A 14,576-nucleotide genomic window follows, 5' to 3' on the forward strand; every position below is an offset into this window, starting at 1 on the left:
TTTTTAGTTCTCTGGAATTCAAATCTCAAACAACATTTCAAAGCTCCTACTAAGTTCAATCAATCAGTTCAGGAAAGCAAAGCAAAACAAACCAAAACAAAATTAAATTGAAATATTGAACGCCTGAGGGAGTGAATAAGACTGAACTCTATCATTTGAGGAATTTAGAGAAGCATTTTCACACATTGAAATATACCATTCATTTAGGTACTTCAGATATAAAAAAACCTCGGTAATATGGTTTACTTAAATTTGCTATTTTGCCACCATGTCCCTCAGCAAGGAGATGTTGTATAATACAGTTTTATTATCTTCTTGTTTGGCCTTCTGCAATAATTTTGAACAATTTTGTTGCACACTACAGGAGATTTTGGTCATTTGATGCTTAACTCAGTTTTCCCCTTTGTGTTTGTCAAAGGTGTTTTGATGTTTTTTTTTTATGATGTAACCTCTTTCACATTAGTTTAAGAATATGCAATTCAAACATCAAGACAAAAATTTAACTTAATGCCCTAATAGCATGAATGAATCAAATAGTAATAAGAATAAATTCCACTATCTCACCAATACAATTTACAGTTCAATTGAATCAAATAATAATAAGAATAAATTCCACTATCTCACCAATACAATTTACAGTTCAATTGAATCAAATAGTAATAAGAATAAATTAAATTCCACTGTCTCACCAATATAGTTTACAGTTCAATTGAGCTCTCATCATTAGAAACACCATCCAAATCAAAATCCTAACCAAAGCACCTTCAACTAATCCCTTGTTAGGCCTAAGTCATTAAGTCCCAACTATTTAATATCCAACGAATAAGAAATTAACGAAATATATAAGTAGCATAAGTCATAATTCATAATGTCCCAACAACCTAAATTATAAAAGGAAAGAAGTCCTCAAAGTCCTCCCAAGTTATTAGGATAAGCAGGAATTGTTGAATGGCAAAGTTCACTCCCACTGCTACAAATTAAAGCATCAAATTTATGAGGCAGGATATTGCCAGAGTTCAACATCCCCAAAGTTTCATCAACTATTAATGCAGTTGATAGTACAAGACTGGAAAATCTTGTTGTTGTTGCATCAGAACACACAGCTTTGATTATCTCCTGAATTATTTCCAACATATGGGGAGATACATTGCCACTGTAATCGTAGCAGTCCACAGCTATAACAAAAAGCTTATTCTTATTTCTCAGTGTAGGATACTTGTTTGAGACAATCAAGTTATTCGATGGAGGCCTTGGCTTAGGTTTAGTTTCTTCAATGTTATAAGATTGCGACACCCTTTTCAGTTCTAGGTCGCCCTTTGGTGCCAGAAGTTTGTCAACTTCGGTAGAATTATCCAGAGAGCCATTGACGGAATATTTCTCCCCATCGACAAAAAGCCGAAGAGACATGTCCTTCAGGGAATCACCCATCGATTCCTCCCCCATAGTAGTATCCATTATAGTGATAGTCTACCACTGAGGATGCCTCATCCTACATACACTTACCCGAGACAAATATTTTCTGCAATGTTCAGGGCATGAGAAAAGGTGAATGTTTCTCAACCCATTACAACGGCATTCATTCCATGGGTTTTTAGCTCTAGCAATACATTTTCTATGGCCTTCTGATCACATGGTTCGACTAATAGTCCATTGTTCAAAGTCTGCAAAATTTTTAGAAATAGAGAATTTTTTAGAGCTTTGCTTTTTTGCCACATGTTTAAACATCAGATTTGAAACTAAAAAAATTTCCTGGAAACTTAGTTTACCTGTCAAAATTATTGCCAGAACCTAATTAACACAAGGTGGAAACTCATAATATTGGTGGAAACTCAAACTAATTCTTTTTTGGATGTTCTTACACCAACCTCTGCTTAATATGACAGTAATTCAAGGAGAAAGACAAAAAACATAACATTTGGCAAACATAAATGTTATGAACACAGTGGGCTTGTCACTTGTCAGTGACAATCTGTATGAATTGTATGATAAATACTGGACTTGCAGCTGTGTTGGAAGGGGTTATTGTTCTTGATAAACTGAGGAATATCTTGCAGGTTGCAACATTGTAAAGACATCGACAACCAATATTATGTTGTCTTGGAACTCACTGCTCCAGCCAAATAGTGACTGATTCACCATGTGTTAAAAAAAAGGAAAATTGAAAATAATTTACTGTTGCCAATTGAATTGCATTTTTTTTGGTGTGCTTTTCATTATAGAAGGCGATCTGAATGTGGGCCCTTCTAAATAAAATTAAGACATGCACTTCAAATTTGATCACTGCTTCCAACGACGTGTACAAACGGAAAATACTTTAAGAAACAACACGTCGGATTGTGTTCCCCGCGGAAGCTTCCACCGTCATCCCAGATTTCCTGTGATCGAGCCCTCGCCAACTATCTATATATAATGAAGACCAGATTTGGGGTGACCATGATGTGGTGCCCAGTAGAAAAGAATAATAACTTAATTCTTTGCATGAACTCTCATGGTCTTGAAGGAGGATGGATCTCTGATATAAAAAGGCTTTCTATTGAAGTATATGTTGTGTTTTAATCACAGCATTCATTTGCCGGGATGGCCGCCTGCAAACAAGTTTTTCAGAACAAGCGAAGGAGAGATGAATATTCCAATGGTGGACTGGCTGCGCCAGAAGCGAAGCGAACAAATAGGGGAACATTGGGTTATGACAGTGATCTCGTAGCTGTTATTCGAAAGATAGACAATATTGATAACAATGAAGAGACAGATTCTGTGAATGAGGTCGAGGTCGAGATGATGCTCAATTGGGTTAAAAGGTCTCTGGAAGATGAAATTGTGTTGAAGGTGAAAACAGATAATAATTTCGAGTCCACCCACGAAAAGCGCAGCACTGATCAGACGGGTTCAAATAAGCAAGGTGAATTAACTGTTGAGGCGAATTCTCAAATTGGGTTGAAGGTGAAAACAGGCAATAATTTCGAGTCCACCCATGAAAAGCACAGCACTGATCAGATGGGTTCAAATAAGCAAGGCGAATTAACCGTTAAGGTGAATTCCGAACGGACGACTTTGCTGACGTCAGATGTAGGAGAGTTTACCTATCACGACGATGTTCTTGCAGACCCTGATTTATTCGTAGACCATATGACTCACGATGAATTTGGAATCATGATGCAGCACTATCTCGACCGAGATTCAGTGCCAGATATCATATATTCGGACACCATGCATGGCCATATTGAGAGTACGGAGGCTTCCTACGGGTCTCTGACGGGCGATGATATTTTGCTGTTGAATGAACTTCCAGTCATTAGAAATGATTTTGCATCGCCACAACAAAAAGAAATTGGAATTAGTGGAGGCAATCTAATTTCCGACCACCAATGATAAAGGACGGTAATTGTAATGTATTGAGAAGAAACTTTCCCGTTATTTTATTTTTTTTAGCCTTTTCAAAAATGTTCTCGCAGTGTTGCTTACATTTTTTAAAACGTCGTCGATAAAATATTTAACCGCCCTCTCAAAGACTTTTGTAGTCGAATTGAAATTGCGGTCTCTAAGGCAATTTTTTCCACAAAATTCTAGCCATAAATCCACCAAACACTCCAAAAATATCTCCACCTAAAAACAACTCACCAAATTAATACATGGCTAAGTTACCGTGGACTTCGCTTCTGATCTCCGAGCACGCGTTCTGGCGACGATGAAGCTAGCGAATTCCAACTCAAACATGCTGTGCTGTTGTTACCATTTTTCCTGTATATGTTGCTTCTTCCACGAAATCGCCGTTTGAAAACCTTCCTTAATTAAAAAGATTCCCCGGGAACTTACTAATAGCAAAATTATCACTTTCGAGGGTTGGAATTTCAAATATCTGTTCAGCATAAAAGAAAAAAAATTAAGATATGGCGTTTGTTTTTTCATTCCTATCATGTTAGGCTTTAAATAAATTTATCATTATCCAATTATCTGTGTTGTTACCGGTATATATATTTTTTTATCAACACAGATTTTAAAAATATAATTAAAAAAATTTAAATTAAAGACATTTTATGATAATAAATGTTGCTATATCTTATAATGTTGTTATAAATTATCAAAGTAAAGTTTTAGGAATATGATTTTAAAAAGTTATCAAGCTTTCATAAAATGAAATTTTGATGATGATGATGATGATGGTGGTTAACGTCCACTGAGACCAAATTGGTCTATCGGACCTATAATATTCTTAGTCTTTAATTATCTGGCTCCTCGTCTTTCTTGGCGAGATTGGTGCTGTAGCTTTCTTTTTTTTCTCTACGGTCTTCCAACTTCCTTTATCTTGGATCTCCTTCATCTCTTCTGGTTCTAGGGACATTGGCATCTTAGCTTCGCGATCTATTATGTTCGTCCTTTTGAAGATAGTCGAAGAAGAAGTTTGGTGTAGGAGATCTGCTTTGCTGTTAAATGAAGATTTATTTTGTGCAGTATTCGAATCCTCATAACTGTTGATTTGTTGGGCGGGGCTTTCTCCCTGCTTGTCTTGAGAGTTGTTTCTTTCTTGCCCACTTTCTTGTGATTCAGAGTTTTCTGTAGAGTATTCTTCTTTGATGACAGTGTAGTGTTCTTTTTGAGCTCCTTCCCACCATGTAGATTTGTGGTGGTTTTTTCTAACAGAATTTTTCTGGGAGGCTTTTGGGCAATTTTTGGCTAGATGGCCTGTGTCGAAGCAAGATCGACATCTGAAGAGGACACTTTCATAATCGAGTTTCTGGTTCCACACATAGTCTTTACTTGTTAGGTTTATTTCAGCTGGGAATCCTGCGCTGAAGTCCATTTCCACACAGATGCGTGCATAAGTGGTTCTGGCATATTCCTCTGTTTCTGGGCACCTGCAGTAAAATTTCCCAATTGCATTTCCAATGGCCTCTAGCGAGGAGAGATTCCAGAGATGCAAGGGTAGGCTTGGCATTCTCACCCAAACTGGTGCTGAGGTTATTACTGCTGTAGAGGGATCAAATGATGGGTTCCATGGCTTCATGAATAGGCCTGATTTTTCCCAAAACCAAGGGCCGGAATCTAGAATACATTGCCTGCTTTCAGGATTTTCAAAATCTACTATAAAGAAACCCCTAGCACAGGGGTAGATATTAATTTCATCAGAAATGAAAGGATTCCATACCTCCGAGATCCAATTGTGGAGAGCTGTCAGCCGCGGCCAAAAACCATTGAACCGACAGATACTATTATTAGAACAAATTCAAAATTGATGTGCTAATAACCTTAAACAATATGAATGAATAAGTATATTTTTTTCTTACAAAAGGCTGAAATGAATTGTGACAATAACAGTAAACAACAATTAAATTATAGGAAGGAAGAAAAAAAAAATTATAGATACAAATTGCTTTCAAAAAATCATTCTCAAATTATCAAAATGTTTTCTATTTAAGGATCTCATTCATTTATTTTCCCATGAAATGGCCACCAATGTTTCAACTTCTAAGACTCATGACAAATGTTTTCACATAAAAATCAAACTTAAAAATTTATCTTTGTGTAAGAAGAAAAAAATTAATTAAATATGCTTGCATTGTTAATTACAATTTACTAAGTATTTATATGTTTAGTATCTGGCAACATACACATTAAAGGCATAGTAGAATGAAAATTGGAGATTTTTCTGAAGCTTCAAAAAAATCTCCAACACAGTTTCCATTCCATTCTGCTCCAAATCTAACCTGTGTGAAGCAACATGTTTAATGAGTATACACATTATTTATATCTAATTTATATGATAGTTAAAAATTTGTACTCTCAAACCTTAAAGATTATAGTGAAAAATAATAATGTAAGTATTGAGTAATTAAATAATGTTGTCTCATTTTGATCAACCTTTTTATAAGGAGAGTCTTCATCTTCAAGTTGCAATTATATTTCATTGGCAATCAAACATTTTCAAGGATATTACAAAATCTTCATCTATAAGTACATCTTCATGCATAGGTCACTAAAACACATGTATAAGTTGATTTGAAAATATGAAATTTAACTTCTGAAGTCAAAATTCAACATATTAAAGATATTTTGCCTTCAATCCACCAATCAACATGTCTAAGAAGATTCCGCCCACATTTATAATTAATTTGCAAGAGAAACACAAGTCATATCAAAAGGTGAGGAAGAGTAACTTATTAACCCTCAAAACTCAATAATTATTCTTTACATTGTATTTCTCCATATCCCTTATATTACATTCCAATAAATATTAAATAATTTAGGTCCATTTAGAGATATTCTCATTAATGCATCTAGTGTATCCAATCCTAGCCTTGACTTTCTAATGTCATTGATTATGTTTTGTTTAAAAAAAAACCTTACATAATCCACTATACTTATAGGAATATTATTTATAGCTTGCCATAATTTCATCATATCATGATAAGTTTTGTGCCATTATTTTATGTCATGAAACACCTTCCATGCTTCTTTTATGGAGAAACCCTTGCCAGACAAATTTAATGAATCAACAAAAGGGTGTATCTCTCTTTTATATTATTTATCATCAAATAAATATACAAACTCATCATCCTTTGATATTGTATGTTGAAAATATTGAAAACAAAATAAAATTAAATTAAAAGCCAACCCTTTGAATTTTTCTCATCAGTATGATGCTCTTCTGAACAATAGCACAGAGTGAAAAATTTGATGAACATATGGAAATATTTTATTCAAAGAGTCTATGAGATACTTAATATAACCTTATATGAGTTGTTGGCAACTCTCTTTTATGTCTCAAATATGAGGTTTCATAGTTTATTTCCTTTCATTCTTATAGTCAATCTCTATAGCTAGGATACATAAGTATTATAACTCATGTTTGCTTATGAATACCCCTTCAAATTTAATTTCAATATATTCATATTAAGAACCACTTAAAATTTTTGAAATATATCTTGTGCACTTTCCAAATGTTTCTTTTCTAAAAAACCATCTAGATAGTGTACTTATAGTTACTTCAAGAGCTAATCAATTATTTGTAATGTCTACATTGGCTTTTTGAAAATTATTTTTCAATTTGTTCAATACACCTAAATCCAACATATATATAAAAAATTGAATGGATTATCTTCGTATCTTATCATACTATGATGAATTTTTCCTTTCATTTGTCAAAAAAAGATAAAATTTTTGGCATAAGAGTAACAAGCCTTATAATGACTTCTCCCTTAGATAACCATGTCACTTAATATATTTGTAAAACATCAAGAACATCAATGTTCATGACTTTTAGCAAATCATTAATTTCATTACTTTCTTAGAAGCAGCTACTGCTAATAGAGACTCATGATGAGCTACACAATGAATCGTACCAATATTTGGAATGTTGTTTTTAAAAAAATGAAACAAAGCCATTTTCATGTCCAATCCTTGTTGAAGCTCCATCTGTAGAAACAACTATCAAATCATTATACTTAATTGTGCTATCAATTATTAATTGATTAACAATATCTTAAATTGTTTTTCCTTTTCCATACATGACATTCTTAAATTTCATAAAATGTGAGATAGGTGGCCAAAGACCCTTTGAGTCTAAATAGGTTGCATAAGTAACAAGTTGTTGCTCTAAGATTTGATTAGTGATTTCTTTAACCATTAATGAGAACAAAGGAATTTCTAGAAGAAAAAAATTATCTCGAGACCCAACTCTCTATAACATTACCTCATGCGGAACATGAACTAAAAAAAATGAGTATATTTCTCTAATAACACTAATACGTGTTGTACAAGGAATTTACTGAAATAGGCAAAGGAAATTAAACACACATAGAGAAGCATAGCAGAGAGAAAAATAATATAGTGAAAGACCAACTTCTATTGATAAGTAAAATAACTTAATATTGTAGAACAAAAATTGGTGAGAATGGTGGTAACTCTCTCTGAAGGGACATAGATGGTGGTTACATGCATTCGAGAATACTATCACAGGAGGAAAAAGAATGACCTCTTAAAATAAATAAAGAACCTAGGCCTATAAAACCATAATCCTAGAAGACGAAGTACCAAAAGCGTTTTGGGCCCCAACATGGGTAGTTGGTACATCAACCTCTGAAAGGCACAAATTTTAGATACAATGTCCATATGGGTCACATAGTAGCTAATTGGAAAGAAATATCCAATGATTATAAATTTTGTCTAGGAGCAAGGCATGCCATTCATCTTCTCATCCTCCAAATCACCAAAAGATATTATTTGGGGCCTCAAAATGGCCTTGAAAGTTTGAGACCCAATGAACCATAGAAAAATACCAAAAATATATATAACCATTGAGGCATTGGAGGAGTTGGATGGCCACCTATATCCACCTAGATCATCATCGAAGGCCCTCAATCATTAACCTTTCCCTAATTGACTCCATGGCCCACCAAGATAAAGGCACTAGTCTAGTGGGTGTTTATCATAATAATTTGTCTCTGTTTTTTAATTTTATGGTAAATATGATTAGGATTAACTTAATGTCTACATTTTATAGAAATTTCATTTCCGTGTGTTATCACACTGTTTGAAGGGATTATATTTAATTACATAATAAAAGGTGGGATGTAGCATTAATTGCATATTTTAACCTTAAAATTAGGTCCAACATATTGGTATTTATTTTCATATGCATATTGAACCATTTGCAACTATTTTTTAGTTAACCGTGTCTTTCGTCTTTCAATTCCTATTGGTCCTTCATTGATCTTATCCTTTATAGGCTATTTTAGTGGAAATATGCGATATTCATTTTGTCGATTCTATTATCCCTTTGAATCACAAGGAAATATTTTATTGGACATACATTTCATTAGCTTCAAGATATGTATTTGATTTTAGTGGATGTCACCAATAACTAGTGCTTTTGAAACATATCCCTATGGAACAATCAATTTAGATCTTCTAGTTTGATGTTAGTGTGCATCAAACGCATAAAAAGGGGATAATAAAGCATTAAGAATGAGTTGGCAAAGGATACATACTAAACCCAAGTGTGAACATGGCTTCTTTAGTGACATCCCATGGTAAAAACCCAATTTGGGGTAAAACAAGTTCATTTTCACATTGGATTTTGAGTTCTAACCTTTTTGTAGTAAAAACTCTCACTTATCAATGTTTCAACTTCAAATATTAGGATATATAGGACATCATTTATAACACCATCTATTCTAGGTAATAGAACTATGCTTCCTCTTTCTTTTCATGTATTTTTTTTTAGTCTTACCCCCAACTTTATATGGGGGGGACACCAATTTCCTTTGAGAGTTTCACTAATCTTGTGTTGTTTATCTAAAGTGATTAAGGAGTTTTTCATTACTCTATTTTAAATATCAAAGTGATGATAACTCTATTAAGGTAGAGCCAAATATATTTGATCATGGCCCTTAGATCTCATCCAATTTTGGAAATTTTTTGAAGTTTGGCTTGAATGGATAGAAGTAATAATTTTTATCATTATTTTTTTAGAAGTACTAACCAAAAAAATCAAGTGGAAAGATAAGGAACATGAAGTGTATGACCTAGTTTCTCTTTGACATATACCAACACTTGATGTGCTCTGAGATTGTGGACTTGAAATTTTTTTTCACACCCAGAATGTGAATGGAAAAGTGCCCTTATTGGAAAGGCTAATTGGGATGTGGGATCCCAATAAACAATGGTTCACAATGTAAAATCAAACAATGATACTAAATATTGAGGATATTCATTTCTTTATTAGACTATCAAGGCAAGGGGCCTTGATAGTAGTATTAGGTGGCCAAGGATGGGGAGAGGAGACTAAAGATAATTAGATTATATAGTATTGTAAAACATGAGCTGAGAAAAGATTTAGAGAGATATAAATCAAGTGTGTGATGGATGTGACTCTCCATACCATCATATTTTCCATCACCCAAGTAGCAAGATCTGGAGGCACCCACCTAGAATCTAAGGTTCAAGTGGATATAATAGTGCAATATCTAAAATAGATCATTTTAAATTAGAGTGTCAATCAATAGAAAAACATGAAACTCCATCTAACAATACATCTTATAGGGAAATAATGGAAATTCAACTACAATCTTCTACTAGTATTTTTATTTTTCAAGTGATGAGCAAGGAAATTAGGGTATAATATTCGTAGATGGGCTAATTTTCCACAGTTTTTCCAAAAAAAGATTCGCAAATTTCCATTTTTTCTAAAAGTGATTCGGCCAAATTTTATAGTATAAAATTATGTTATCCTAAAAATTGCCAAAATTTTATAGAGATTATATAAAGTCTTTAGAAATTTGGATACCTTTAAAAATATATCGCCAAACATTTTACATTCTACATATTAGGGACTCATAAGATTCGCCAAGTTTTCTAAACTTTAAAATAATTTTCCATCCTTAAAATTTTCCCTTGTTATGAGGCTATGAGTATCTACACTATTCGATGACCCATCTAAGCCATGCATGACTCGTTGGACCAACTTGATGGCTTAGATGAGTGTTGGAGAAATGATCCATTAATTTAATTAGGACTTCTTTGATTGGTTTGAGGACCAATATGTTATGATTGAAAATCATGCATATTTTGAGATTGACTTCTGCTTCAACCAAGAACTGGCACTGCAACATCATGTGTGGTGTGGTCACTTTACTAAGCAATTTTTTTTGTTATTTTTAAATTTTATAACTTTTTGGTGTTTTGTTCATATGTAATTTATTTTGGTTTATGCAATTTTTCCAATGTTTAATTGTTTCATATATGTGGCTAGTATCAAATTACCTAGATAATCATTATTACATTGTCACATTGCACCCATTAGGCGAGACTTGGAGGAGGATGCTAAGGGTGAACCCCAATAATGGATAGACAATGTTCCTTGATACCTACGATGACACATAATTGATGTATCTAGTAGTCTTGGTTGCCTCTTAAGGCATGCGGTTTGATTTGTTGTATGTTGTTATTAGCATGATGAATAATGCTCATTCTATCCCCTCATAGAAGTTTTTCTTGTATGCCTAATGAGAGATATAGTATTTGTGTCTTGTGAATGGGCTAGAAGCTTGGGCCTAAGTGCCTAGTCTTGGAAATGGGCTAATTTTGGTATATGGTGTATACTCTCTCTCTCTCTATATATGTGTGTGTGTGTGGATACTTATGGTTGCAAATGATTTGATTATCGACCCATTTTTTATTGATGTACATGCATGTACTTTTAATGAAGTTGATTTAATGAGATAAATTCTAACCTAAAACATAATTGGCTAAGGAATTATCTAACATACAATACCCCCTTCATATGTGTTGATAGATAATGTGATCAAATGATTGTTTAAGGAGATGCACTCACAAGTACCTATGAGGTAACATAAGATTCGTCATGAAAGAGACATGGTTCAATTGTGATTCCACAAGTTTGGAGTCTAGAATAACAATAGAATGGAATATTAAAAGGGAAATAACCTCGAATAAGAGATCAATGATCGTACTATATTCCACTATTAATTATTGGTTGCAAGACCAAGGATTATTCCCCCATAATTCACGAATTTTTTAGTGGATGAGAATATCACTCAAATGGTGAAAGAAACATTCTAGGTACTATGGATGACTCCATCCATGAAGCCTGTGCAAGCCACTATGGATGCTAATGTTTTCCAATCAAATATTAGGCACGATAAGAAAATCATATATGAAATCTATGCGTACAAAGAAATGTGAAAACACCATACCATACCACAGTACAATATGCACAAAGAACCACATATCTTTTTGACTTACACATAGTGATTTTTACCAAAGATCCCATTGCAAGACTTCGACAATGGATTTCCCATAATAATCCACTATCTTGTATGCCCCTTTTTGCAACACATGTTTAAAAATATATATTTCATGCCACATTGTTGTTATAGACATTTTTGGGCCCTACAACCCCAAGCATGAAATGTCCATAAACCAAGGGCTCCTAAGTCCCTAAAAGTGTTGTTCTAACCCCTAAAGGAACAAGGTCAACAGATTACAGCTTCTCCCAAAAGTTCTCCATGAAAAACTGCTCAGAATTAGTCAAAACAGGATCATTTCAGCTGCTCCACTGGCTAAGTGCGTTGCATCTCACCTAAATACACTGTGTGGGTGTGTTGCATTTCAAAAATCCCTTCTGTGGGGTGCGATGGGAGAGAAATGACAAATGGAAGTGTCATTCCGCAAGGTGGAGAGGCAATGGAAGCTTCCAGAATCTTCTCCTGTGACACTTGCCTCACTGAATTCGACCAAGGATGAGTAAGAGACCATCAATCTCCAAGTGGAAGCAAGAACTATCAGAGGGAAGACACTAATCAAATCTTGAGCTGACTCATCTCCATTACAAACATCTATATATTGATCCCTCATCCCAGAGATCCAGAGGCTGGAATTTTGCATATTGTAAGGAATTACTGTTGGTTTCTTTAGACAAACATCAGATTGTTGGGTGATCTAAGCTTTGTTTGAGGTGAAGAGGGGCTTCTTTGCTAGGAGGTTGATGCTGGGTCAAAACAACTAGTTGTAACTCCTCTTGGCTCTTTTCTTGTTTATCAATAAAAGCTATTCAAGTTTTCCTCCATGCTTTTGTGTCATTGATGCTTGCTACATTTGTATGGTCAATTTACATCTGATCCTAGATTGTTTATGATTATAGATCCATGTCTTTGTATAGTGCTATGCGTCTGTGATCTTACAGGTACTTTGTGAAGCTGGGCGTGCAAGGGAGCAGGTAGCTGAAGACTATCAAAGAAGAGAGGGACCAAATCAGGAGATTAGCGCAAGACAGAGGTTGGTATTTCTGTTCCTCTCTATCTATAATTCATAAAGGAAAAACGAAAGTAGCTTTTCTATGTTTGTTTCTAAGGCAGGTGTCACACCTTAGTGGGATAGAGCAGTTCTATATAGACACTTTTCCCTGTAACAAAATGGCGACTCCGCTGGGAACTAATTAGTTTGTTTGTTTATCATTCTTTGTTGTCTGTTTCATAAACTTACAAGTAGCATTCGAACTGCATTTGCCATAACAAATGCAAAGTGGATAACCGCTACTTTAATTCATTTACTGGATCTGTTTATGATTTAAACAACTGATTCACAAACTATCTGATTTCCCTTGTGATAGCTCTTAGATCCTCCTTAGATCTACCCCTGATTGTTGCATTACTGATTGTTTTTTGCTCGGCCAAAACCCAAGAACTGAACTGCAAACTGTGACCCAGAACCCGAACAGAGTCTCGTTTCTGGCCCAGCGCAGGTACTGTTCAGAGATTCTGAACTTCAGCGCACTTCCCGAGTGGACAAGCTGCGCTGCATTTCAAATTCGTTGTGTTACAGGTGAGCTGATCAAACTAGCTCTGTGCAGTTGTGGCTTCTGTGATTCATTCTTTCCAGTTCTATTCCTGAATTTTGCTGCCTGTGATCAGTATATGTCTGTTTGAAACCCCTTTTCCTTGCTGTTATTCCGCCTCCTTTGTACAAAAGAACTGTAGATGTTTTTGTGTGTTTGTTGAGTCATTTACAGTTCTCCTTTGCAAAAGTAGCGTAATCGTACTGTCGTCCTTTGATTTGAAATTGTCGCAAGTGTCGATTTCAATCGTAGGAAAGAGTTTGATTGTTGTTGATGGTCGATTATCCTGTTACTATTGCTTTTGGTTTGAATTTGTAATTTTCTAGTGTCTAGAACAAGTATTCATTTCAAAATCGTAAGGTGTTGTGATCGTCTCCATTTTTTGATTTCGAAAAGAAACTTGCTGATATTTGTCGCTTGAAAAGAAATTCAGATTTGTGCATAAACTTTCTTTTTATCATTCATATACTAAGAAAGTCGAAAACAAATACATGCGTGTGCATTTTCATATAGATAGTCTGATTGGCTTGATTTAGGAAAGTGCATTTAGAGTGTGCTTTTTGCTCTTTGTGAAAAGATTCTGTCTTTCTTTCCCTTAGTAGCTAGGATTTTCATTGCACAAAGAAGATAAAAAGTTTTTTTATCATCTTAGATTGCATTTTAGGAATTACATCTACATCTCGTGGTGAACCTGAAAGGCAAACTTCATAAACAAGATCAACTTAAAATAAATTCAATGAATCTAACAATGCTTTGGAACTTAACGCACAACATTTAGAAGTCTAGGCTAGAGACGTATTCCGGCGTCATAAAGCCTGGTAACTGTTGTTCTCACTAATGGTTGGGTGATTCCTCCACCTTGAGACGATAAGTGCCAGTACGGACTTGTGCTCCCACGTATCGTCGAGTATATTTTGGGAGACCCCAATAGGCTTAATCCTTTATCCATAGGAAGTTGTGTCTACATTCGGGAAGATTTACTGCCGTACCGTAAAAAGTATTCTACAGTTTTGCGATTGGTTTGGTAATCCCTCTACCTAGATTTCCAGAGCAGTCCCTTTTGTTCCTTTTCAGACTCCTTAACGGAAAAGGTCCATCTGAGCACTTGTCACTTTAGGCTCATTAAAAATCGAAGGAGACTAGAGTCATGTTTTGTTTTTTCTCGACTCTTAAAAATTGAAAAAACAAGTTGTGTCAAAGCATCTAAAATTCATTTAATTCGAAA

The 14,576-nt window shown here is 34.6% G+C and overlaps 1 protein-coding gene across 1 annotated transcript; it reads right to left on the reverse strand.

The window, feature by feature from the left end:
* Positions 1-906: 906 nt before the first annotated feature.
* LOC149171123 (putative sucrose-phosphate synthase 2) lies at positions 907-1,443 on the reverse strand. The gene has a single exon (XM_089425850.1). The coding sequence runs from the start codon at positions 1,441-1,443 to the stop codon at positions 907-909; it is 537 nt and encodes a 178-aa protein (XP_089281976.1).
* Between the last annotated feature and the right edge of the window lie 13,133 nt (positions 1,444-14,576).

Source organism: Pinus tabuliformis, chromosome 4_2 (genome assembly GCF_031772625.1).
Source record: "Pinus tabuliformis cultivar Carrire ecotype Pingquan chromosome 4_2, CPIR1, whole genome shotgun sequence".
Classification (NCBI taxonomy): domain Eukaryota; kingdom Viridiplantae; phylum Streptophyta; class Pinopsida; order Pinales; family Pinaceae; genus Pinus; species Pinus tabuliformis.